General features: G+C 42.3%; 3 protein-coding genes across 6 annotated transcripts; 2 read left to right on the top strand and 1 right to left on the bottom strand.

Moving 5' to 3' along the window:
• Window positions 1–246: 246 nt before the first annotated feature.
• s100b (S100 calcium binding protein, beta (neural)) lies at window positions 247–1,570 on the bottom strand. Of its 2 annotated transcripts, none has more exons than XM_062447472.1 (3): window positions 1,416–1,570; window positions 986–1,141; window positions 247–906 (listed from the first exon to the last, which is right to left on the bottom strand). In XM_062447472.1, exons 2-3 carry the CDS (start codon window positions 1,121–1,123, stop codon window positions 757–759), a joined length of 288 nt encoding a protein of 95 aa, XP_062303456.1. In that variant the 5' UTR covers window positions 1,124–1,141; window positions 1,416–1,570; the 3' UTR covers window positions 247–756. The 2 variants fall into 2 exon arrangements, with proteins under 2 accessions (XP_062303456.1, XP_062303457.1); XM_062447473.1 differs by having other exon boundaries at window positions 986–1,160; window positions 1,416–1,462.
• Window positions 1,571–8,925: 7,355 nt separating this feature from the next.
• On the top strand, window positions 8,926–19,652 carry sh3bp4a (SH3-domain binding protein 4a). Of its 3 annotated transcripts, none has more exons than XM_062447301.1 (6): window positions 8,926–9,030; window positions 10,948–11,013; window positions 12,253–12,448; window positions 12,580–14,957; window positions 18,805–18,993; window positions 19,165–19,652. In XM_062447301.1, the coding sequence occupies exons 3-6, from the start codon at window positions 12,328–12,330 to the stop codon at window positions 19,387–19,389; spliced, it is 2,913 nt and encodes a 970-aa protein (XP_062303285.1). In that variant the 5' UTR covers window positions 8,926–9,030; window positions 10,948–11,013; window positions 12,253–12,327; the 3' UTR covers window positions 19,390–19,652. The 3 variants fall into 3 exon arrangements, with proteins under 3 accessions (XP_062303285.1, XP_062303283.1, XP_062303284.1); XM_062447299.1 differs by having other exon boundaries at window positions 8,928–9,030; window positions 10,937–11,013; XM_062447300.1 differs by lacking the exon at window positions 10,948–11,013 and having other exon boundaries at window positions 8,930–9,030.
• Window positions 19,653–24,233: 4,581 nt separating this feature from the next.
• On the top strand, window positions 24,234–26,381 carry arl4ca (ADP-ribosylation factor-like 4Ca). The gene has a single exon (XM_062447451.1). It carries the CDS (start codon window positions 25,117–25,119, stop codon window positions 25,696–25,698), a length of 582 nt encoding a protein of 193 aa, XP_062303435.1. The 5' UTR covers window positions 24,234–25,116; the 3' UTR covers window positions 25,699–26,381.
• The last annotated feature ends 946 nt before the right edge of the window (window positions 26,382–27,327 follow it).

Below are 27,327 nucleotides of genomic sequence, written 5' to 3'. Positions count from 1 at the left end.
AATTGTGAAAACCTCTATAATATTTTATCAGTCCTTGTGTCACCACAATTCTTTCACTTTCTTGTCCTAATTTTATCGGATCTCATACAAAGCCCATTGTGAAAAGTTATTATATGATAAAATTATGTGTTCTGACATTGTTCCCTCTGGTTATGAGTAAGCCATGCTTATTGGTTGTTCTTTGCTCATATCGCAACACTGCCATCTTGAGGCAGAATAAATTATACAATATGTCCCAATTTGAAGTTGGTTTGAACTTGTTTTTTTTTTATTCTGACAGTATTTGCTGTGTTAGACCGCATGAGGACTCATACAACTGACATTTGTATTGAGTCATCATTTGACTTACATAATGGTGATGTAATGATTTGCAACATATAATGCAGATATATAGATGTATAAGCTATTGGGTAGCAAACAATAGACTGTATACTGTACTGGTAGTATAAACTTCTGTATATTTAACCAAAATCACTTACTAATCAGGAAAAGTGTTATAGAAAATAGAAGACTGTTTCACTGAAGTATCATGATAAGCTAACACCAATTTGACTCAATATCTGTTATGATTATCAAACTAGAGCAAAAACAAAGATCAAACATTGGTAATAAAAAGAAGCTTTAGCTCTCTACATCAACAGGTTATACGATATGAAACCCTATCAAAAACTATCCAAAGTTTGTACTGGATTTTCTTTTGGCGACTCCATTTTTTTCTCATAATTTACTAGTTTTCCCATCTTTATTTTCTGGTGGCTACTCGTCTTCATGGTGCTCAAAGAACTCATGGCAACAGACGGCAACCATGGTGATGAAAGTCATGAACTCTTGGAAGTCACACTCTGAGTCTCCGTCTGAATCCAGGCTCTCCATTAAACTGTCCATAGTGGCTTGGTCTTTCACTTGCTGAGGGCAAACCAGAACATCAATATTGTCTGACTTTTTAAAAGATTTATTGCATAGTATACGTTTTACTGTAACTTACCCCAACCAGATTTGGTAATTCATCATTTATCAAGTCCTTTAGTTCACTTTTCTTTAGTTTATGCTTGTCCCCTTCTTTCTCTGCATGCTTGTGAAACACATCGATAATTGTGGCCAGGGAGTTTTCCAGGTCAGTCATCGCTGTAATACTGTAATACTAGAATATCAACCAGGAACTTGTTCAAAAACACAGTCAAATGTTAATGTATATTGATAATATACCACAAATAGCATATTCACACAAGCAAATGCAATTCGTATTTGAATTTCTCTGAAAGTATTCCTTTAGCAGTTAAAGATCACTGCTTATTTATATTCAAAAACAACTATAAATGCATTTCACAAACTACAATATTACAGTATTTCTTGATATGCATGTGCATACGAAAACAATGTGGCCGAAATAATTATAGAGATCAATCTTGACTTACCTGTTTGCCTTGGACGGGAGCAGGGGTTGTTTCCTTATCAGAGTGACTAGTGACGGAGGGATGGAGCGTTGGCTTTTATAGTTGGGGTGAGGAGGACCAGGACTGTGGCCAGGAGCCCTGCCAGTCCAGCTCACTAACCAATAGCCTCCTCTCATCCCTCTCACTCCACTGGGCCCACATACAAGTGACTATTGATGGGTACGCAGGCTTTTAGCACCATTTAAATGTTTAACCAAAAAGATAGTTTTAACTTATGTGGAAAGGTTTTTGAATTTGTTTTCCAAATAGATAATTTACACAATGTATTGCATTGCAGAAATATGTACAATTGGCAGTTATTGATGACATGCTGTATTCCATACCTGAGTTTTATTTGACCAACTACTTTGTATTCCATATTAATGTATTTGATTGCAGTAGCCATTGGCCATGTTATTTCCATTGTGTACAAGAGTAATGACAGAGTACAACACCTAGATAAAAGGACCCCATCAAATCCAATCAAGGAAAAAACAAACAAACATGCCTGTAAACATGTGCCTCAGTCATTTAAAGTCTTCAATGTATAGACCATTATCTATGCATGGCAATTCCTTTTAATCAGGCTGGACCATTATGGCCGTTACCATTCCCACCCCTGTTTTCTCAATCAGGCTACTGCTTTGTAACAATGCTCTGTTTTAGAGGAAACGGATGGTTCTGCATGTCAATGAAGAGATTCTTTTCTCTGGTGGAGTTGGCCAGACGTGTGCCCTATGCACCCATGAAGTACCAAGCAGGCACAGCTACCGATGCCCAACGCTCTCATGCCAAATGTCGCTCGAACCTTGTCTGCCCTACTGGATGTATGGTTGTTGATCTGAAAGCAAACTAAATTGAAGGTGTAATGGAAGCATTGTTGGTTGAAGACTACCGTCAGATGTTATGTGAACCATAGAACCATTATGTTATGCATCGACAGTAAGCACACAGTTTGCTGCAATTGTGAAATTAAAAATTAACATTCAAAAAGACAGTGAAGTTTAATTCAACACTGGATGGTTGCTGGACTCACTTCATCCTCCCCTGCAAGCCCTTGCTCACTGGTGTCACATTTTCATTCCAGTCAGGAAGCTGTTTGCCATGTTTAGTGAAAGTACTATTTATGACATGATAGAAGTTTCTTTGTCTCCTCTGCTATAAACTTCTCATGCCATCACAACAGTGAACCATTGTTGACTGAAACACAGCCTCTGTCTAAAGAAAATGTGTGTACTCATTGTTGTCAGATCAACTGCCTGCCTGCCTTCTTGTCTGCCTGTCTGTCTGCTTGTCTGCCTGTCTACCTGCTTGTCTGCCTGCCTATCTGCCTGCCTATCTGCCTGCCTATCTGCCTGCCTATCTGCCTCCCTGCCTCCCTGCCTCCCTGCCTGCCTGCCTGTCTGTCTGTCTGTCTGTCTGTCTGCTTGCCTGTCTTCCACTCCATTCCATTTGCAGTGAGGTATGTGATACATTGTTCTGTACAGAAGCCATTTAATTAGGATCTGACCCTTTGTACACAAGATAATTATAATAACCAGGATGTACTACAATAAATCTAATAATACACTAAAGTGCTGATGACTAACAACAGACGCAAATCTACCAAGGTAAATAACTACTTTATCCTAGTATAATGAGATACCAAGATTTATATATAAGAGATTCTTCTGCCCTGTGTTGTTTGTTTTCATGACAATCTTCCCGCAAAAGAGCGGTAACTTTGAAAGATCATGCAGGCTCCTTCAGCTTTACCGTTGTCATGGTGATTGGCCATTACCTCTAGCTGAGCTCCAAAGGTTTGCCAAGGGTCTGACTCATCACCTGGCATGGGCTCAGGAGGCAAACCGCTGGGCTATGCAAATAAAAAATCCCCCTTATTTGTACTTTTCTTTCATCTAGTATTGTACGGAATTGTTTGGAATCATTCAACTCTACAATCCTGCTTCCTCCAATTTTATGACATATTATTATAATATGATATCATTAATCAGTTATATGTTTTCGTTTTATACAGTTAGATTAAATAGGTGTGACAGCAGAAAGAATAGCAGTGGCCACAGCTATTTGGGAACAGCTGAACCCCATAATTATACCTCATATACCACAATTTATTCCAGTACTAAACATCAAATTTTTGAGAGCAGATAAATTATGCTGGGTGTTCACCACTAGATGGGAGTAGCTTAACACTTAAATGACTGAGAGACTTCCGAAGAAGACATGAGTCAGTCAGAGTGATTATTTATTATTGTTTAGAAACCATCCCCAAACATTTTACCCTTTTAAATTCTGTTTTCCTGTCTAGTTGGTGCAGAGAATGATTACTTTTAACTGCACAGGGGTCAACTCTATTCTAAGCTGCTTCCAGGCAGGCTATGTGTTGTTCGTGCCATGTCAAACGTGACACGATAGCAATCAACAAGGCGGGTGAAGGCAACCCTGGATTATTTGACATCCTCCTCATGTCTAATAGTTACAGTAAGGATCAGGAGATCCTATATCTGTCTCTGACCTAATCCAATAGGCCTACTCTATACAATCACGGTTACTCTATGTGGAGTGGCCCTTGCCGAATTCTACACAAACAACCACATCAATATTCATTAAACAAACAATCTACACTAGTCAGTGACTACACAGTCTTAAATTGTCTGACACCATACAATCGGTCACAATCTGATTAAATATCTCCAATAAACATGAATTTCAGGCTTCCGCTACTCCAACATGTAAAACATGCATGCTACTAAGTGGTCTTGTGGTGTGCTTCAAAGTGGCCGTCTCATCTCTCATCGCCCCGGTAATCCTCTTTCAGGGTAACTCTCACTCAGGATAGGCCAGGGGATACAATCCCCACCCACGATCAGCTTACGATTGTCAGATCAGAGCTCTCCATCCCCCACAGAGTGTACACATTCTCAGGTGACCGACAGACATCCCTGGCCTACAGACCTATATCCTCCATGAAGGAGATTATCTGTACTGTACTGATGCTCACTCCATAAAGACACAAGGAGGCTTAGAATGTCAAGTGTGTGTACATACTGTCAGTGAACAATCATTTAAGTAGCAAACGATTGCTCTGTTGTCTCAGAGAAATAACTGTTGTAAGATTGGAAGACCTAACACATATAAATGTATTCAAAAGATTTTCTTCAACTTCAAATTATTTTGACACTCTTGTACACATTTTGATGAGGAATTCTGTTGAGTCATGGTTAAGACTTGATTATTTTGAGTATAATCTTCTTTGAAAGGTTGTGAAAGAAATTTGAATACAGCTACTTTTCTTAAAAAACTTTAACGGTTACCTCACACATCAACTATACTGTTTCTCGGTGAAATTTGTCATGCTGCCACAGCATTATTGTGAGCGTATTTCCAATCAACAAAGCGTTTCACCAGAGCTGAGCTGAGCTGAATATTCAAACACACTGGCTGAATCAGCATTTGTGAGTATTGGCACATTAAAATATATCAATGCCATGTTAACATTAGACACCCATGCTTAAATACAATACCTTTTACATCACTTTTGCAAATTATGTGCAAATAATCTGACTTGGTCTACACTTCACGTCAATTAGAAAAAGGAGTAGGACTTCTTTGCATGCAAAACTTGAGATAAAGTGGAATACTGTATGCAATGATGCCCACAGTCAGAGGAATTGAGGTGGAGTAAGGCTAACACATTTCCATCTCCATTTCCCCCTTGGTCATACCAGGTATCAATCTTCATTGTAATGAATAGGTAAAGCTAACTTGACTTGTCATATTACAATGCATTTTATTAAGGGACTTAATTGGGCCATTAATCAATTAGCAAACAAATCTTGTTTTCAGAGTCCCAAGCTAAGTATACGTATACGGCTAAATGGACATCTGGACCAGTGAAATTACCATTTAACTATTTTATAGACTCAATTAATTTTCACTTAGTTTACATAGATCCTCTCATCCTATTAGATTGAGAATGATCTGCTGTGGTAAAGCTCCTTTCCCCCAATGCTATTTCAATGTCTAAGTGCAGAGAAAGAGTGAGAGGCAACCAGAGTTCACTGTGAGTCCATGGGGGGGTGAATCCTTGATACTTCCGCGTCTTGATGACTTCCGTGGACTAAATTGAGCCTGTTTGTCCCACGTCCAAAAGCAATCATTTGTATCTTGCCAACTTCATCAATTAGAGGTGATAATTCTTGATGGCAGCCAGACTGAGCCGAGCCCCAGACAAATTAGAATTAACCTCTGGCACAAGCAGGGGAATGACACGGAACTGCTTTTATGACTGTCACGATGATTACATGGAAGTGTACAGGGATGTACTGGAAATGTCCTCACAGCAACAAAAGACCACTGACAAAAATACATTTGGACAAGTACCGCACATGTACTGCCCCCTCCCCCCGCACTTACACACACTCAGATGGTAAACACACACACAACTTACACACACAAGGGCAGGGAGAGAGACAGGGAGATGGATAGGGCTCTCTAGTTGTTTACTTAGTTCTAATCCATCCTGTTGTTGTGTGGTTTGTTTTGATCTCCTTGATATTGTAGGTATATCCATCCCACTTTCTCTTCCTCTCTCTCTCTCTCTCTCTCTCTCTCTCTCTCTCTCTCTCTCTCTCTCTCTCTGTGTTTCTCTGTCCTGGTGAAACCTGAGCTTTGCACAGACACAAAGGAGTATCTGTCCAGCTGACCTCTGACTAAGATAACACATTACTCACTACTGGCTGAGAGTATCTGCCTTGGAACAGCAGCAGCATGGACATTCGTAATTTTCGCATGCAGTGTTGCTGTTTTCTTACCAACAAAGAGTGAAGATGTACATTTGTCTACTTGCGCTTTAGAAATGCTACAAGACAGCACAACATAAGGATTGTTCTTTAGGGTCAACTGAAAATGTACTACATTTCTCTGCATACTGATTTCTCAGACTGTACCCTTTGAATGGCTGTTTGTTCCTGCGATGGTTTAACTCCAACCCTTCTGTCTGAGAGGTAGTTTTGCAGGTCTGGGGTGTGATTTGGAGCTTAGTACCCCCATCATTCTTTGTTTATTTGACCTTTTTAATCCACGAATGATTAAACTGACCAGCATGAGTTGTCATGGACACGGGGTACTAAATCCTCTGATGTCTGAGCAAGTACAACCGAATCAATCCTACATCTGAGTTCTGGGTAAAGTAGCCCCTCCAATGTCTTATAGCTTCTCTCAGCTTGCTTTCGAAGACAGCATGGTGAGATGGATTAAGACCTATGGATCTGTTTGGCTTGTACTGTATACAGTAAGTGATCAACCCAGAAAGCAGCCTTGTCTTCAAGGCAGAAGGAGATCATCAACCTGTCCACATTTTGTCTACGCCTGGGTCCTCCTGACTATGTTTCAGTGGGGTATGTATCTATCACGAGAACAGTAAAACAAAAAAATATTATCCACCTAGGTTTTCTTCACCTCTTTGAAGTCTCTGATGTTTTGGGCCATTGTCTCTGTGTTGCTTGTTCCAGACAGGTAACAGCTGCTGAGAGGAGGTGGGGCACCATAGCATTTCCAATTAAAACTCGTTGCAAGGGAGGCATCTGTCACCAGGCACTATCAACCCACTTTGCTGAAGTATCTCTTGAAAGACTTCATAGTGGAATTTCAATATTGAATACATTCCCATTTAAAATATTTGAGGCTTTATACAACTTGCAAGTAATGAGGGGATCTAATATGAGATATAAACATAAGAAATATAATAGGCCCATATGTGATAAATGTGAGACAGTGCTCTTAGATACTTGAGGGAATGTAATTAATTCCAGGATTTGCTTTACACTGTGACTGCACTGTGCAATACTGACACAAAGAGAGGCTCACTGTGAAGGAGATTATCTCATAGTACAGCATCATATTTTCCCATGATAGTGTGCCTCTTTTCTTACCCATCTGTCCATTTAATCTCATTAAGCTTCACACCGGAGGCAGTGCAACATGTTTATGGAAATTATTTATTCATGATACACCTAACTTTATTTGACAGTGTTGCATAAAAATAGATGAGCTGTTCTGTATATGTAGTGAAAGTGCTCTGGTTGTGAAGATCCTGAATAATGGTGAGTGTATGAGCCATCTATTTTAAACCAGTTGGATGGTAAACTATCAATTATTTCTCATGCTCAATATTCACACCAAGAATTTAAGGTATCGTCCTGAAAGGCAGTGAGGGGAAAGACGCTTTGAAATATACTGTTTCCATGATGCTGAATGAAGAGTCCCATCAAAACAAACCCCCCTCCTAATGATCCACACTATGGAGGAGCTTGGTAGCTATTGTTGTTGTGCTAAAACAAATTTACCTCTGCACAATGTTCCTCTTTGTGACAGGGGATGGCTGTTTATGCCAAACGTGAGAGGAAAGGCTGTCTACAGCACTTGAGGGGGCCTTATTTCAGTCTTTTCTCCCAAAGAACCATGATTGAGTATGTTTGCCATGGTGATGACAAATGGGCAAGGTGTCATATCCATATGAAACAACGGGTAAAAGCTCCCAGAGCTGAACCATACCATTATCTTGACTTATATGGTGAATAACAATGTACATATGTAGAACATATTTACGAAATATTCCTCTCAGGGCTAATCATCTTAACATGAAATAGCACCGTGAGAGAAGTCAAAATAAATCAACTCATATTTCCATGCTCTGAAGGACGGTCAATAATTACTCACAAAGCCAGTGTTCAGATTATCTTAGATCATCATTAACTTCTTTCTCAGAAGTTGTATCTTTTTTTTGTAGACAGGGAGCTAACAGTCGTTTTTTCCCCCCAGGATGCTTTCATCTTACATTTCAAGCAATTGCATCCTTGTACACGTCTCTCTCTCAGTCTTCAAGCCTGTCTCATCAGTCCCTATGGTTACAATGTGGACGCGCCTAGGCTGATGTCCTTCTTTCATGGTGTCATAAAATACATGCGAGTGGACATCTGTTAACAGAAGACAACAGAGGAAGACAAATCAAGTGCAAAGGTTTAAACAGACTAATGCACAAACACTTGAGCTTCTCTTTCGAACAAAGTGCCCGATAAGGTAATGAATGCGCTCCCCGTGTCGGTACACTTTACATTCCACATTCCACTGTGCTGAAGTTAGGTAGCAACTGCCTTATACCAAGTCACCTCTTCCTTTTAAGTAAATGTCCGCTCTGATTGGTAAAACAAAAGGCACATAAAATGTGCCTGTCAAGCACGATGGCAACTCTAGTGAATATTTAACAGGAGAAATACACGCTGTTTAAAAAAAAGAGACCGTCTTTTGAATAATGGAAATAAGTGTCGAATACGAGAGTAATTTAACACATTGTTTATTCGTTAATTATAGAGGGCTAATAGGCTCCTTAGTTTCCTCTGCCCCGAGTCTCCTCCTACCTGTGATGACATCACCATGTTCCAAGCTATGGAGTGGAGTCTCCAACAATACTAGCAGTTGCGAACACTCAGAAGAGAGATAGTGAGAGAGCGAGAAGTGAAGGAGCAGCTGCCTACGAAGTTAAAGTGGGTAGCAGATAATGGATACAATTTGATGCAGTTCCCTGAAACCTCATCAGGTAAGTTGTGATTCCGAAATAATGAAACCACAAAAACTAAATTAGTTTGGAGTTAAGCTACAAATAAATAGGCTTAAGATATCTTCGTAGGATTTCTACTTTTCACTTTAAATGCTCTTTTACGTCCTATTGTACAATATCTGCAAATAGTAATTTTCTTGTCACACACGCCGTTGCTATTGTCACCATGTGCATCTTAGTGTAGCTTTAACCGATGCAGTGATGGTATATTGCTGCTGGCGCACTAAATATTGTATGAATCCAGTCAATCGACTCTTTTTGTCAATCTCCCAATTTTATTCTTGGAATGGGAACCTTGCTTCACTTCAACAGTATCATTTTTGGCAATACGGTATTTATGACTAATTAATGCATGTCGTATGGGTACTATTTAACGTGAATATGGTTTTAAAATATATGTTCACCACAAGTACCTAACTTCAGACACACTAAATGGACAGAATTGACATGATTCAGGCCTGCATGGTGGAAGTGGGAAATACTCCAGTGTGCAGTAAACTCATCAGTGTGTGAGTGTTTGTTTATTGCCTGCATCTACTCCCTGAAGGCAGTTTAGATAGGTGATAAGGGCTGTGGGGACTTAGTGGAACCTGCCTGGGGACACAAGGCACTCTGTAGTGAAGGGATTTTAGGCTTATCAGCTGACCTTATTCACATTGGCTCATAAGGTACTGGAGAACAAGTCACCCACATGGCCCACACATTAGGCTCCACTCAATTCTCCCAAAGCTCAGCTTCATTCAAACCACTGAATGACAGTACCACCAAACAATTCTAACAAAAGGTTACCTGGTTAGAAATGGAATGTCATTCTATCTCAATTTTCGAATGGACGGTCATCGGTCTTAGCTTTATTGCTGTGCAACAAAGAATTCATTTCATTTCCTGCCGGCAAGGATTTTCCTCAGTTGGAGGAATATGAGAAGTATGGTAGGGGACGAGTCTGTTCCTCATCAAGGAAGCATTTCCTGTTCATCTCTGCTGTACAGATGCATTCTGCTGTGGAGTATTTGTGTGAGAGCTGTGTGCTTCTGTGCTCTGCAAGGAGTGTCAAACCTTCCTATTAACAACCTCTCCATAACCAATATAGAAGCCGTTTAGTTATCATGTGCCAGTCTCCTTTATGGCGGTTAAGTCACAGGGCAGCCCCTTTTGATCCCTAGTGCTGCCAGCCTTCACTGTGATATTGATGGGATTTGCCCTATGTAGACCCAGTCAATGATAGAAGGATATGAGGCACAGAGAGTGTGTGATTGCTCACCTACTGAGAACTCTCTCTCATTCTCTCTTCCTCCCTCTGTATTTCTCTCTCTCTCTCACACACACACACACACACACACATCGCATACACACTGCAGCAATGAGCAAGCAACATCCATTCAGGATCCATGTACAAGAGGTCACAGAAGAAAATACAGTTGAAGAAACAATGCAACTCCAATTATAACCATTAAAGTACCTGCAGAACAACTATGGAGGTTTCTCCATTCTGTGGTTTTGGCAAAACACTAGGAAGAGCTAAGCCTAAAAATGACCACGTCATCAGCTTTCAATTTCCATGAAAAGTTGCTTCGTTCCATTTCATAATTAATGGGGGACTCAGCACAACCTGAGCCTTTCTAATCCCTGGGAAAAGAACGAGTACTCTCATACAAGGAAATACATTTGCTGAGGTGTAGAAGAATTCATTTATATAATTTTCTCCAGAGAGAGCACCACTCCCTTCTTACACTACAGTGACTGAGCTCTCTAAATTAAGCTGTTTAGAGCAAAGTGTCAGACTGGACCATATCGAGTCATTAGTGGAAGGGGAACGTAACTTAATTATAGTGCCATGTCATTGGATGAAATTTATTTAGTAATCTGTGTTATGTGTTTCTGAAAGGCCGTCTTCAGATTTCAACTATCCCTTCTACCAAGGGTGTGTTGAATAGGAGAAGAGGAAGAAGAGGCAAATAAGAGGTAAATAATGTGGCCATCATTTGACAGAGGGCTAATGACGTAGAGATGGCTGCCGTATATCTAACACACACACACACACAGACACACACATTTGCCTTGCTCTTCTTCTACTTAACTGTGTTTGTTATGAAGCTTTAGTGCGAATCCATCTTCCCTGAAGAGTCTGTTGTAACAGGTTATTACAGTTGTAACATTTGACCCAGGATTAGAGCAAACTTCTGCCATGCTAATTAAAGGTCTCGATTCACTATCCTGTGTGTAGGAGTTGAAAGCAAAGAAAACCTTCCACTTTGTGAGCAGGATTTAAATGAGCAGAATGGCAATTTGAATTTAAATTAAACTTTCCAATTGGCAGAAATCGTGACAGGGAACATTGGCTTGCAGTTCCCCATACAGGTTCTCTAGGCATGTACCTCAAGGCTGTTTTTTTGTAATACCTCATGTAGCTTCTGCTGTTCAGATCGCAGCCTTGACATTATATCAAAAGACAAGCCGGTCTTTATGTCACTTTGGTTTTATTGATCATCCCATCCATCCACATGAGATTGTCCCCTGAGCCCCACTGGCTTAGAAGAGAGAACCTTGTTGTAAAAGAGTCACAAATCTCCATAGGACTGAGTGGATTGTCAGGGTCCTGTCTGGATACGTCCCTGTCTCTCACCAAGACATATAGCTTTCAAGTGCACTTATTTGTCTTCCGTCCTGACTGAAGATATTCCCTTAATATTCATGATTGTTTATTTGCTGCTGTCATCGTTCCTTTGTTTGGTTCTGTCCTCCAGTTTATTATAATACAAATCCACATTCCTAATGGAGGCTTTTTGCCTCTTGGTAGGCTGTTATAGCATAATGTAATGCAAGAATAGGATTTTGATTAACCTCTGTAAAATAAATGTAAAATAAAAAAGCAAAGAGCTTACTGAAAAGTACTTAAAGTACTGCAATGTAATTATGTTTAGTATTTGTGATAATCATTCTGTTGATGTTACTATTTTAGACTTCTCTGCTCTCACAGGTCAGGGTGACCTGAGTTGAAGCACGCCTTACATGACTGGGATTTGTCAGATGTGTAGATTTCCTGCCTCAAGCCATACTGTTTCCAGCATAAAATCTTACATTGTTGTAACAAGCTGTGTTCTCCAAATCAAACATGACAATCTAGGGAGATTTGGAAGACTGCAACAATGACTGGAATACATCAGTCACTTGCAATAATTTTTCTTTTGGTTTCATGCCTAGATGACACTGAACGTCACCAATACATTTCACATCTGGAGGAATGGAAGATTAGTATGACTGCGGAAAAGCACCGGTATGGCTGCCCATCGTATTAGAGTGACCAGCACCAACCATGTTCTCCCTCGTTGCAAGTCAGAGGGCACGTTAATTGACCTTGGTGAGACCATCTCAGAGGCCAGTCTCACAGATGTTAAAGGTCAGCGTTCCATGAAGTCATGGTTTCTTCATCCAAACCTCAAAATATTTTCTTATTGCTTTGTAAGATTCAATCATTTGTTAAAGAAAGACATTTCTGATTGTTGTTTTGACTTTTCTCTGACTTTCCAGTGCCTTCTCCCAGTGCCTTGAGGCTTGACACCTCAGCCTCCTTTGAAACAGCCCGGGAGGTAGTTGCCATAAAGGATTACTGCCCATCGAGCTTTACCACTTTGAAGTTTTCCAAAGGCGATCGTCTGTATGTACTGGACACGTCAGGGGGTGAATGGTGGTACGCCCACAACAACACAGAGATGGGCTACATTCCGTCGGCCTACGTTCAGCCAATCAGCTGCAGGAACTCTTCACTTAGTGACAGCGGCATGATAGACAATCTTGGGGAGTGCAATGACGAAGGCGCAAAGGAGTTGGACTTTCAGGGTGAGTGGTCGGGGTTTACCCTGAAACCTATTCTGCCTTGTAATAGCAACCCCTTCTCCATCCATACTTCCACCAACCCCTTCGTCAATGGTTCTCGACATAGCACACTAGACCAGAACTGTAATGAGAGGGGGATGAGGAACTCAACAGACCTGCTTCTTTTTGACACACCGGTGTCCCCCTCTACCCCCCTCTCCCCCTCCAGTTCCATTATGACTAATGGTTACAGCAGCTGCAACATCTTTGACATGACCCCCACCAGCCCAAACCCCGAGTTCCTCCAGACACTTCACAGGGACAACCCGTTCTTCAGGAGCAAACGGTCCTACAGTTTATCAGAGCTATCCACCCTACAGGCACAATCCAATCCTCCTGTGCCTTCCTCTGGGCTGTTTACTGGGCTCAAAGCTCCATCTCCGGAGCAGTTTAAGAGCAGGGAGGATTTCAGGACTGCGTGGTTAAACCATCGCAAGTTGGCCAGATCTTGTCATGACCTTGATTCCCTGGGTCAAAGTCCTGGTTGGGGTCAGACACAACCCGTAGAGACCAACATTGTGTGCAGGCTAGACAGCAGCGGTGGGACTGTTCAGCTTCCAGACACCCACATCAGTATCCATGTTCCTGAAGGCCATGTGGCTGCTGAAGACACCCAGCAGATCTCTATGAAGGCCCTGCTGGATCCTCCACTGGAGCTCAACAACGACCGGTGCTCCACCGTGAGCCCCTTGGTGGAGATCAAGCTGAGTAACATGGAGATCAAGTCCTTCATCACCCTGGAGATGAATGTGTCGGTGGTGGTGAAGAGCGATAGCAGCCAGATAGCCGAAATCCTCTGTGTCAGGAGCGACTGTAAGGAAGGCCCCTACGCTCCCATCCCTCATGCTTACATATACAAGGACACAGTGCAGGTACAGCTTGATAACCTAGAACCATGTATGTATGTGGCAGTTGTAGTGCAGGCCCATCTACTTAGCGTCAATACAACAGTATGGGACCACGTTCAAAAGAAAATCACACTGGGCGTCTATGGGCCCAAATACATCCATCCCTCTTTTAAGACTGTGGTGGCCATATTTGGTCATGACTGTGCACCTAAATCTCTATTGGTAAATGAGGTGGGTCGGCAGGCCAATTCTACCCCTCCAGTGGCCCTCCAGTTATGGGGGAAGCATCGGTTTGTCCTAGGCTATCCGCAGGACCTCCGGATAGGATTATACTCCAACATGTCAAATTACGAGGTAAAGGCAAATGAGTCATCCAGGATTGTCCGAGGCTTCCAGGTCAAGCTAGGGAAGGTCAGCCGACTCCTGTACACGATCACCACGCACAACCCCGATGACATCTCAGACTTCACCCTGCGAGTCCAAGTCAAGGATGTTTTGGACTGCATCCTGGCCCAGTTCTGTGTGCAAACGCCACAACCTCCTCCAAAGAATGGAGCACGGATAACTGGCCAGAGAAGGTTCCTGAAAAAGAAAGAGGTGGGTAAGATCGTTCTCTCTCCTCTGGCCATCACTACAAAATACCCCCAGTTTCAGGAACGACGTATCACCAGTCTTAAATTTGGGAAGTTGCTGAAAACAGTGATCAGGCAAACTAAGAGTCAGTATCTGTTGGAATACAAGAAGGGAGACATAATCGCTTTGCTGAGTGAGGAGAAAATTAAGCTCCGAGGACAACTGTGGACCAAAGAGTGGTATATAGGATATTATCAGGGGAAGACAGGCCTTGTTCATGCAAAGAATGTTCTGGTTTTAGGGAAAGTCAAGCCTATCTATTTCTGTGGGCCGGATCTCACGACAACCATGCTGCTGGAGCAGATCTTGAAACCATGTAAGTTCCTCACTTACATTTACGCCTCTGTGAGGACGATACTAATGGAGAACGTGGGGAACTGGAGAGCCTTTGCAGATGCTCTTGGATACAGTAACCTTCCCTTGGCTTATTTTTGTCGGACTGAATTGGACAATGAGCCCGAAAGGGTGGCGTCAGTTCTGGAGAAGCTCAAAGAGGAGTGCAACAGCATGGAGAACAAGGAGAGAAAGTCCTTCCAGAGAGAACTCATGGCGGTAAGAGTGTGTGTGTGTGTGTGTGTGCGTGTGTGTGGGGCGGGGGTGTTTGTGCTCATAGTTTTGTGAGTGCTTCATTCCTACAGTATATATCATTGGCATTGGAGTATGACACGTTCAGATGTTACTATAATGCGTTCTCATTCTGTCGAAGGCAATGAAGCAGTGTGATGGGATTAGAATGTGTTGGTCTGCTGATGTGTATGTATGTGTAGTAAACATATTGCCTTATGCCTCAGGGGGGTTGTATTTGAAGGAGAGTCCCTTGACAGTGTATGAATCAGAATTATAGTAGAATACAGTTTCTGCTGTGAGGCTGTTGTTGTTTTGATAATGTACAGTGTACCTCTTATTCTGTTATATTTTAGAAGTCCATGGACATATCCCTGAATTAGGTGTTGTTACAGACTAAACAATACTTCTGTTTAAAAGTATATATTAATAATGTACAGGAGTCTACATTTGTTTTTAGAAGATATTTGAAAATGTTTCTTAGAACCAGCGATACATAGCAGTTAAAGCAATGGTGGTTCTGACCTTTATTTCTTGTATGGATATACTTGTATGGCCATTAGGACTATCAAGATTTGAAATTGATGACTTTTGCAGTGCAGCCCCACCCTGATTTATGGCAGCGACTAGGGAAAGAAAAGAGGCTGTCTGTAAGTGCTGTTTCAGCCATACTAGAGTGGCTTCACAACAGTGACTGAACACTGCAACTTTAGAAGCCTCTGCTAAGTTCTGCTTTGCACAACTGAAAAGAAACTTTTGGGTCTTTTGTTATTGTAAATTAAGATGAATAATGTACATACAATATATGCATGGCAACAAGATTATGTATAGCATTGAGACTAATTGTTTATGGTGTACACAAGATTTTGCGGTTTGTGCCCACTTGACAAACGTCCATGTTATCTTTTCACTCTGGCTACCTGTGTTAGACTCCCGGTGAAAAGGGAAAGCTTGCAAATTCTCTCATAACTGAGATACACTGGATACTGTATTTATAGTGGCTGAGATTAAATGGATCCATATTGGTCCCGATTACTCACCTTGTTTTAGCAGTTTATAGTATTGAGTGATGGGAATGTGTTAGAGAATGCTTCAGTCCCTGATATGGGGTTGGACTTAGGTTGTGGTTCATTACAGTCATTAGATCTTTAATGCTGTTTTTACTGAAGCTTCAATATAGTATATTTTCTCTTTTGTCCATCCACATTTTTTATAGTAAGTGCAATAAGCTTGAGACTCGAACTTAAACACACACACAAGGCAATTTCACCTTTAGACTGAGTAATCTTTATGAAATATTTAATTCTAGACCTAAGAGGCTTACTGTTCAGTGTGCATTGTTTGACAGATGAACTATGATTTAGTCATGTGTGGATTAGTTAATTCTTTCCCTAAAATAGCAGATATTATATCATTGTTACAGAATGAGACATTCCGAGTGTAGCATTTTAGGCTAAGTCGTCTAGATTTCCTAACAAAGATTTAATTCACAAGATAATAGACAGAGAGGTGGCCAATAGTCATCTCTGTAGCTCAGCTGTTAGCCATGGAGGCACAAGGTAACGGGTCTGTCGGTGTCTGACAGGTTCTCATGTGAAATGTGAGGAGATATTTTTCCGACCAAGGTGGGTTTTGGAGAGGGGGTGGCTTGGGGGTGGAAATGCACAGCACACCACAATACATTTCTAGTTGATAGATCATGTTACCCTGCTAGCTCCCGCAGTACTTGTCAAAGGGAATGAGCCAGAGGCTAAGAAGAGAAAAATGGAAACACCAATGAACATAAATATATTCTGTTTATGGAAGTAGCCCATATGGTTTCTTAGCTAGGAGTACAGGAACACTTTGAAAAATTGGTTAAAACCAGAGCAAAATGAAGGACATTCAGCATATCTGAAAGCTTCATAACATATAGGCTAACGTATTCAGAGAACAAACATTGTCTCAGGCTCCAGCCTTTTACCGTACTTGCTCACAATAATCCCTAGGTCAAATCCCAGGTCTTTACCCCTCTCCGACGACAGACTGCTACACACCGCGAACTGCTGAGGCAGTGAGTTTTTGTCTCTCTTATAAAAACCTCAGTGACTTTAATGAGTAGGCTGATTCCTTGTTAAGGGTGTTCTCTCCTCACCACCTCTCTGTCTGTCGGTTTTCCCCTTCTTCTCTCCCTTCCCCGCCCGTTTTCAGGACAAGTGATTCGAAATGCGAGGCAAGGTGCAGGCTCATTTGTACTGTCAGACAGAAAACCATTTCAGGAGCCCAGAGGCCCAGTGTCCATTTAATCTGTCAGTCAGTAGTCAGGGCTGTCAACCCACCCCCCAGTCCCCAGACAGTGTAAGGAGAATGTCAGAGAGATGGAGGAGAGTCGGGAGAAACTATGTCTTCTTCGGTGAGGTGTCCCTCACAGCCTTCCAGTCTACATCAGTATTCATACCACTCACTCCTCAGGGTGATTGAAGCTTGACAATCCAAAGATCTGGTGTGGAGAAGTGTTCTGTAAATAGCTTGGCTCTTTCATGGGGTGGAGATAGTCATGGCTGACCTGAATGTTGTATTGAAGCCGTTGTATTGACCACTGCTTGAAAATGAAATTGGATCACTCACTCACTCAAGTATGTAAAAAGATTGTTGAAAAAGTTATATTTTCGCTTTGGCTACCTTTTAAAAAAAACATTTCTATATGTATTGTAGTCCTAGATGGTAATGGTAGCGTGGGACAGTGAGCAGTGAAAAGTGGATGCAGCACATTCTGTATGTAGCTGAGGAGACTTATATGGCAATGACCCAGCATGGGAAAGCAAATCATACTGCATATTGTGCCTGAGCCTAAGCCTGACTGGCTTGACCGAGGGGAGTGGGGGGGGGGGGTGAAGGGGAGGGGCCGGCGGTGGGGGCCCTCTAAGTTGAGTCGGTTGTCATTGTCAGCAGATGGGTGGGAGCCAGCCGGGGGCAGATGGGCAGTGGAGTGGGCAGCTCTATCTTAGATAATTATGAGGGAAAAGTGAGACCTGATTCAGCACTCGGAGCTCATTAAAATACAGTCACATTCCCAGCAGGTGGCTCTGGCCACTCGAACAACTTTGGAATGCTTTGAGGCTGGTCTGCTCCCCAGTCTGACTGACAGACAGCCTGCTGGTATGTGTCCCATATGGTTTGCCAACAAAGGGACATGATTACCACCGACCGAATCTACATAAAGATAGGAAGGATTTGGCAGCCGTGCCTTATTAAGAAGAATCCATTCTTTTATAGACTGGTCAGCATTCCTGAGATCAGAAACAGTTGACCTGTGTGAATTGTCCTTCTCTACTGTCTCTTTATCTTCGGTATTGGATAGTGTTCTGTGCTGAGCACAGTCAATTGGCTCGCCACCTCCTGTGATTCTGATGAAGGGAAAGACTGAACCTCACGTCTCTGTTCTCCTGTTGTGTTTTTTTGCCCAGGCAGGAGATTACCGCTTATTTTCTTGGGCTTCCAAGGTTTATTCTCATTCCGCACATGCCTGCCTGTGTGTTAGGTGAGACCAGGCAGCGGCTGTCTCTCTTTCCCTGATCTCTCCTGGAGATGGTGAAGGATCCTCCTAAGCTTTGATGACATGTTTCAGTATGCACACCTACTTGTCCACTAGTCTGGAAGTGTGTCTGCGTGCGTTTACAGCATGTGGGCATTCTGTATTTATTTCAATTACACCATTCTTCAAATGTCAGTTCCATTAGTCTAATTCTCCTCTCTAAAACACGGGAAGAGATTTCGGTTAGCTGGCTCTTGAGGAAAGGGTACCATCCATAACATTGGATTCAAGGTGGCATGTGTGTCTCTTTGCTCCTGTTAGGCCTTGTTAAAGATGGACTGCCAGGGCTTGGTGGCCAGGCTGACCATGGACCTAATCCTGCTGACCACAGCGGTGGAGGTGGCCACGCGCTGGAGGGAACTGGCTGAGAAGCTGGCCAGGGTGTCCAAGCAGCAGATGGAGGCATACGAGGCGCCGCACAGGGACAAGAACGGACAGTTGGACAGTGAGGTGAGCCTCTGACCCCCTTACCTTCCTGGCTCGACCGCAGTCATCAGTCACCCTGTTGTGATTTGTTTTGTTTTTATTTATTTTTGTATCAGGCTGTGTCCTATTGTTGAACTAGTGTTTCACTGGTTTCTAATGTATGTGCATGTTCCTGTCTGTTTGTGGCCTTGCCAGTCAATGTGGAAGCCAGCCTATGACTTCCTGTTGACCTGGGCCGCCCGGATCGGGGACAGCTACCGGGATGTGATCCAGGAGCTGCACCTGGGCCTGGACAAGATGAAGAACCCCATCACCAAGCGTTGGAAGCACCTGACAGGCACCCTCATCCTGGTCAACTGCCTGGATGTCCTCCGCAGCTCCGCCTTCAGTCCTGCCTGCCAGGGGGACTTTGCCATCTGAAAGAGCCAGACTTCTCGTCGTCCTCGGTGCCCGACTCTCTCTGTCTGTTCTCTCTTTCTCTCCTCCCCCCTCGCCTTAGGCCCTCTAGTTACGCCTCAGGACCACACAACCATGTAGATCCAGACTCACTATCAGACTTTGAACCTCTTTTCCTTCGCACGTGAGCTTATTGATCCTACTGACCCGGACTCGGAGCACATTAAAAGCCCATTAGGTTTGCTAGGAACATCATTCCTACAATTCTCACTCTTTCTGTCTCTCTCTCTCTTCTCTCTCTCTCTCTCTCTCTCTCTCTCTCTCTCTCTCTCTCTCTCTCTCTCTCTCTCTCTCTCTCTCTCTCTCTCTCTCTCTCTCTCTCTCTCTCTCTCTCTCTCTCTATCTCTCTCTCTTGGACTGGTGAGTCAGTAAAGCCAAAATGTTGACATGGTTTTTCTTCCATTTGAGAAGGGGTTCTTTTTAATCAGTCTCTTGCTACAAACAGTATATTTTCTACATTAAGTGGCATAGCAGCTGTTTTTCATGGTATTTTGTGAAAATGTGTTTTTCAAATAGAAACTTTTCTGAAATACTTTTTTTAAATGATCACAGCAATGACCTATTCACAGTACACATGCCCCTTTTTCCACCTGGGGCAGTCCTCTGCTTACTGTTACTGTAGGGAACAACGTTTTTTTTTTTGCTTGCCAAAAACATTTAGGCGATAGTTCTTTCTACTACATTTAGTGTTTGTTTCACATATGTGCATGCAGTACAAAGTCACAAAAGTAATTACAGAAAACAGTACTACTACTGTATAGTTTTCTTCCCACTTATTGAGATTTGAAGTGGATAGTCATAAAACCAGTTGGCTGCTCTCTAGGTAGCAATGTTTTCAGTGCCGTCCTGTGCAGCACTACTTCACAACTTCTTCCTTTGCATATTTGCTTTAGCAGGCAGTCATCAAAATCTTTAATTTCTTGAGGGAGTTGTAATTTGTTAAGTGTTAATTAGCTCTATTCAGCAAGAGGACTTTTCCTTTTAGGGAAGCATGGTCTCATTGAAACTAGCTCTGCTTTCCTAATTTTGAAACATTCAAATGTGAGATGTAATAAATACAGTCCCAAGTCTACATCTAAAAAATAAGTACCCAGCCAGACTGATTTCCCAATACTCTCAGCCATCTTTATGTTATACTAGTTTCTGTTCCATAGAACTTCAGACACGAAAGAAGCCTTTCACCCTTGATTTTTCGCCGTTTCTTCCTTTTAGTCACAGAACAATCAACTCTGCGTTGATAGTTTCAAATGTTTGTATATCCATGTAATGTGAAGGTTTCCAGTGCAACAAGTGTGGTTTTGTATGTTTTGTGAAAGCAAAAGAAACGTTAATAGTAATACGTGTAGTTTAAAATATCAATTTAAAGTCATGTTATATTGACTGATCACGCTGGTCTGTGACATATTCTACAAAGTAGTGGTTGTCTGCAATCTGTTGACTAGAACAGGAGAACACTGTAAATTCACTCAATAAACTGGCTGTCAATTTCAAAGTGCCTCAATCAGACAAAAGGGGATTCATGGTCTGTTTTTACTTCTAGTATTTGTACCTTGATGCACATCATGGCATCCACATTTGGACAGACAAACATCACATCTCTACTCTTCTGAGGTCATGGGCTTGTCAGAGCACATAGCCTGTGTGAAAATTAAAAGTTCTTTCATTCTTTAAGAACATAGATTGAAAAGAAGTATTTAAGTATTTTTTTTACTTTCTAATAAGAGGTGCTGCTAATGATAGGGTAGTGATGCACAAACATCATATTATAAATGTTAGGATCAATTGGAAGGAACTGGTGGTAGAAACTCAAATCAATGTAAGCTTGAGGATCTGCAACACATTGGAAATAGAATGAATGTCCCTGCTCTACAATGTACATTCATCAATGCATAGATCACAGTCCATTTTCTATAATTGACGGTCACACGCTAAGAACAGACACCAATAGACCCAGGCACACACACAAACACACACCCACACACACGCTTTAATGCGGTTAATTAAAGCTGTGATAATTATTCTCCCTTGCCAGTGGAAGGTCGGCTCCCCGTGTTGAGGGGCACCTTGGTCTCCCTTCCTGCTTTGAGATGAGTCACGGCTCAGCATTCTTCCCCGTCTCCTGGTAACGGCTCAATACCCAATACCAGGCCGTGCGCTGGGAGAGGGTCACGCCATTGTCTAAGTATGACCCCTCCGCTTCTGAGTCACACAGGAAACAACCAATACCCATGAGACGCTCGGATCGGTCCAAGCCCCAGTGTGTACGAGCGGGTGAAATCCCACAGTGTGTAGATGCAAAGTAGCCTGCGACTGACAGGTCTAGGACATCTTAAGAATAGAATGCTTGGGAAAAAGCAATGCGTTTCTAAAGCCACTTGTTAAGTTTCTCCTCATCCCTAACCCCATGGTTAATTCTTAATGTCGGGTCTGAAATGGAAAGAACTCTCTAATAATGAGGTTGTTGGTGCTGATTGATAGAGGGAACAGAAATGATGCTTTGGTGATTTACTGAGTGGTGTGTCACTCAATTTAATACCCTGTATCATAGGCATCACAACTGGCCTTGAATCTAAAATTTGTGAGTGTGTGTGTGTCAGAGAATGTGTGTTATCCCTCATAACAGCTGTAATTTACAGGAGGGAGAAAATATTGGTCGAATACTCTCCTTTGATGATTTGCTGTCTCCATGGTAACCTTTCCATATAAACACTTAGCAAGGTTATGTGGAGAGACAGCCTTTTCTCTGTCTGACAGATGGAAAAGTGCTTGAATGGCAGTTCTCTCCAGGCATGGGAAAATACGCGTATAGCTCCTGACTGAATCTAATCAGATAGAATGTCTTTATTTAAATTTCACCAGCATTGATAGCTGTCAGCAGACAATTTGGATGAGATTGGATATTACAGAGACTGGGTAAAACTGTGTAGCATTGTAAAAACCTTAGCGTACACTCACAGCATCCCGTGCTAAAAGCCAAAATGTGTTCTTTATCTCACAAGTCCAACTCACTTTTTCACTTAAATCCCAGGAGGCCCATACATCACACTGTCAAATGGGAGAAAGAAGCGAGTCACCGTAGGGCTTTTTACCGGGGCGCTGGTCAGTGCAGCAGCAGCACTGAGGACAGGTTCTTTTATCAGAGGAGTCTCACTGGTTCAGCTGTCAAGGGAAAAGCAAGAAAGGGAGGGAGCTGGAAGAGGACTGATTATTCTATCCCCTTACTCCGCTAATCAATGAAAGGTCTCTGGCACTCCTCTCACGCCCTCTTAAATGAAAAAGGCTACTTACTAACCCCCCCCACCCCCACCCCCACGACACATTAGAACCACTGCTGATTACATTAGACGGATGCTGAACATTTGGGTTTTGAGTTCAAGCGTTTCCCTGTTGTGATAAACAAAGCTCCCAAGTGAGTGTTTCCACGCTTTCTCAGGTGCATCCTTGTGTCTGCTTAGATACTTCAGCATATCCCCTTTCATCACAGAGACAATTCAGGGATACTGAAGTGGCCAGTGCCTAGCAACACGATGGGTCTCAGGTGTTGAGTGGTCTGCTTTCCACAACAACACGGCAGTTCCACTCGATCAATTTCTCCACATATCATTTTAAGGCCCGTGTTTCTGGGTTGTAAGAGAAAAGAATGCCTTCATCTGTTTTTCAAATGAAACCAATTTGAGTCAACCGCCAAACGATTTTGTCGATCAAAGAAAGGACAAAGTTCAATTGTCTTGATGTGTGGCTGTCACACATACAGTGGACGGCTTATGGTTTTCTTGCACAGTCCCCTGCATGTGTGGTCTCTGTACTCTTCTCATGTTTCCCCCCCTGAAAGAAGTGTCTGTTGTCCATGTGACCAGCCTGCTGCAGGCCCTGCCCACCAGAGCATGATAGAAACGGCCATTAGAGAAGAAACAGAAGGCTGTGAGGGGTATGAAATCACCTGCAGAGAGAGATTTTAGAACTCCCTCCCTTTAAAGATATCAGAACACAGCCAACAGGTTTGGGCTTTTAAACACTGAGCTGTGTGCCAGTGCGATGACCACATATACTGCTCCACCCACACCCTCCAAACCCACATCATCCCCATGCAGAGTGCCCAACCATCGTCCAGTGTTTCACGGAATTAAGAAAAACAAGACAGCGACCAAATGAAATAATGTAACAGACAGGAATCAATGCCTCCCCTGCAGTACTAGCTTGCTGTATAATGCATAAGCCGGCATGGGTCTCAGATGGCAGCCGGCTGGCCTTATTCTCCACAGAGGCCCATTCGGCAACTGAGCGCTGGGCCTTTGTGTCATTTGAGCGAACAGGGATGGGCCGAATAACAAGTTTATTTACATGGCGCTGATCTGAGGAGAGCCTGTTAGGTGCTTTTTCTCCTGGTTTATTGATCTTATCCCCATTACACCCACAATCAATGGGCTACACAGGGCTGGGGTAATAAGAGAGGGTCAGGGTTCCGCTGAGTCAGGTTCACTGCGGTGTTAGGACTCCTCTGTCTGTTTCAAGAGAACTCTCATCTGCATTAAGAATAACACAAAAGTTATCATATTTTATCAGATGATTAGTTTTGGGGGATTTATTGACTAATGGGATGAGCTCAGCCAGTCTACACAACACTTATGATCCCACACTGATTGTAGGACTTTTTGTGTTTGTGTTTGACAGCATGTGTGCTTTGTACTGAATCGCTCAAGCATTTCCTGCTGTGCACAATAACAAAAAAGCGATATATTTTTGTTATTTGCTAAGAGCCAGGGATTCTTATTGTTGTATGGAGGTGTTGTTCTGACATCTAGCGGAGAGTCTGGAAACAGCAAGAGCTTTCGGCTCTAGCTAAAATTTGGATGCACTATAAATGCCTAACAGTAGATGTCGGCAGAGCCTATGTGAATGCAGACCTTTATTTTAAACGTTACGCATTCAGCTCCACCTAGAATTGAAAAACTAATATTAAGATACCAGTAACAAGCAGAATCAAAATGTATAAACGCTGCAATCCCACCCGTTTGTGGATTTGTAGTCTACAGTATTTGTGGATCCTAAAGCTTTTGTGGGATATTGAGGTGTTGTTATGCCTCAATAAGATTGTCTGACATTAATGATTAGAGTAAAAGTAACGTATAATGACAACGAGAACAACGAAGTCATGTTTCTTAGGCTATGTATTACCCTAATGGGCGGGGTCAGCAACTGGTACATGTCGCCTTGGCTTGTGCGCATCCCTGGATAAGGCGCGTATAGGATACTTTCCATACTATGTACTGCACTATGCAAGTGCCACAAGTGTAGAGGTCTCTCTGTACTATGTCCTTGCTGACAGAAAACCTTTTCCTCGTTGCCATGAAAACTGACATGACAAGATTAGCATATGCCAAGAATTCTGAAAACGGAAAATGCTGAATCCACTATTTTGTACGTGTGTATATTCGGTCTGATTTTGGAGTTTTGCAGCTGCAGCAATCGGGATGTCAAATTTGCTGGAGCTATATAATGTATTCTGAGGTTTATTCTTCTACGTCTGTGCGTTCTTTTCAGAGCATTGGCGCTGATTTGGATTGTTCCACCGCGTTACACACAGGAACATCCAGGAATACCGATGTCTTATTCCTAGGCTGTTCCATACCATTCTTGTTTTTATTGGTAAACTACTAATGGTTGAGTTTTATTTATTTAATTAATCTTACAATGGGGAATAGTTATTCAAACTTGGCTGCATTTCAGTCTCTACATATTGTCATGCTCGGTTTAGATTCCGCTGGTAAAACGACTGTTCTATACCGTCTGAAATTCAACGAATTCGTGAACACTGTCCCTACGATTGGGTTCAACACGGAAAAGATTAAACTAAGCAATGGAACTGCTAAGGGAATAAGTTGTCATTTTTGGGACGTCGGTGGACAGGAGAAGCTGAGGCCTTTGTGGAAACCGTACAGTCGTTGCACCGATGGTATAATTTATGTTGTGGACTCGGTTGATGTGGACAGACTTGAAGAAGCAAAAACGGAACTGCATAAAATAACAAAATTCGCAGAGAACCAAGGGACGCCTCTACTAGTAATAGCCAACAAGCAGGACCTTCCCAAGTCTCTGTCTGTTAGTGAGATTGAGAAGCAACTGGCACTGCACGAACTGAGCACCTCCACCCCCTATCATGTTCAGCCTGCATGTGCCATCATAGGAGAAGGTCTTCACGACGGGATGGACAAGTTATATGACATGATTGTAAAGAGAAGGAAATCTCTGAAACAAAAGAAAAAGCGACAATGATATTTTTCTTCATAGCCTACACTGTGACTGAACATTTCCACATTCTTGAGGCAAAAATTCCACAAGATGTATATGTCTAGAAACAAGATTTTTGGCTTTTTTACTCACAGTTGGTTGATATTTTGACGGCCCTTACATCTGTAAAAATGGGTTTGATGAACACCATATCGGCACTTCCCTCCGTTTTGGACACTATTTTTCACAGACAAAAAGAACAACGGGCTGGCACCTGTACAGTTATCCCTGCTAAATCCATGCTCTTCTTGACTGCAGTTTGTTACTATAGAGCACTTGTGGACAGCACATAGTAGCTATTCTCACAGAATCCCATAATATGAATTGGATTTCAATTCAAGAATATACATTTCTACATTGCTATTCGCTTGGCATGTTATGTTGGTTGTTAAACGTTTTACTGTCCATTTTGACATATTTACCTACTTTTTATACCTGGACTCGTTTGTTTTATTACAATATAGAAGCCCTTGTAGTATTACCTTATATGGTAAAACACTATTTTAGCTTCCACAACAGGCTATGGATAGGTAAATACTTCCTATGTATTACTACAATGTGCAGAAGAATTACTTATAAATGTGTCAGAAAGTTTTAATTTTTTATTCAAATGTTTCTGAAGCATGGTTTGGTTTTAATTAATTTGATTTGTTCATCTGTATTACTTTAGATTAAATATACAACTCTTAAACAGTATATGAAAACCTTTGGGTATTTTTTTGAGATGGGTCAGGCCTATTGATCACTGAAAGGTAAGGGATATTGATAGGTTGTCAGTTATTGGACTACAGTACACCAGGACTGAGACTCCCAAGCACCTCTTATCATTTCACTCTTTCTGTTAATCATGCTGTGATGCCCTCATTATATGATTGTCGATTGGCCCTGTTAGATGTATCTTCTAAGGGACACAAGCCCTTGCTTCAATTCAAACAGCCGCTCTCTTGGTAACCCGCTTTTCTCTTTTGGTCTAAAATATTCAGGAGCCTAGTCTCACGCACCACTGTCACCTTGTTCCCTTTCCCACTTGTGCTCATAACCACTGACACATTTCTGACAGCCACCCCCCTCGCCTCAAACCTGCCCTGACGCTCCCCCCTCCCTGGCCTCCTCTCATGTCCTCTCACCTGTCAGCAGTACTGGCTCAGAGCCTTCCAGTGCTTTCCAACCTATCTCACGGAGGCTTTTAACTGCCATCTCCTGACACTTGTCGGCTTGTTAAGACTCCTCTTGCAGCAGCCGAGGCCGCAAGAGTGAACATATCTGTGAGGGCAGCTGAAGAAACACACTGCCTTTCATGGCTAAAAAGCCTTGGAGTCTTCTTTCTGGAGAGTGCTATTATTCTACTATGAGTATCCCATTAAAGAGTTGGGAAAGCTCTTACCCTGGATGCTCTTCCTTACATTCTTATCCCCACCCAAAGGATAATTCTGCAGTTTACAATGTGCTAAAACTTGCATCTCTATCGTTTCCACAAGGAAAGTCATGAATCATGAATTTCTGAAAGATTAATTTGATCCTGCCAGTGTAGCTAGCTGGTAAGAATGAAGGTAGTTAAAAAGAATACTGCCCTAGTTTTACTTACATTGTCAGCAGTGCTGTTGCCTCCCACAT

The sequence above is a fragment of the Osmerus eperlanus genome, chromosome 21 (genome assembly GCF_963692335.1).
Source record: "Osmerus eperlanus chromosome 21, fOsmEpe2.1, whole genome shotgun sequence".
NCBI lineage: Eukaryota > Metazoa > Chordata > Actinopteri > Osmeriformes > Osmeridae > Osmerus > Osmerus eperlanus.
This window is presented reverse-complemented; position numbering and strand designations above follow the sequence as displayed.

Coding starts and splice junctions, on each gene's coding strand:
- s100b (XM_062447472.1), bottom strand. CDS start 1,123: ATGACTGACCTGGAAAACTCCCTGGCCACAATTATCGATGTGTTTCAC. Junction 907..985: donor AATTACCAAATCTGGTTGGG/GTAAGTTACAGT, acceptor GTTTGCCCTCAG/CAAGTGAAAGACCAAGCCAC.
- sh3bp4a (XM_062447301.1), top strand. CDS start 12,328: ATGGCTGCCCATCGTATTAGAGTGACCAGCACCAACCATGTTCTCCCT. Junction 14,958..18,804: donor TCCAGAGAGAACTCATGGCG/GTAAGAGTGTGT, acceptor TGCTCCTGTTAG/GCCTTGTTAAAGATGGACTG. Junction 18,994..19,164: donor ACGGACAGTTGGACAGTGAG/GTGAGCCTCTGA, acceptor TGGCCTTGCCAG/TCAATGTGGAAGCCAGCCTA.
- arl4ca (XM_062447451.1), top strand. CDS start 25,117: ATGGGGAATAGTTATTCAAACTTGGCTGCATTTCAGTCTCTACATATT.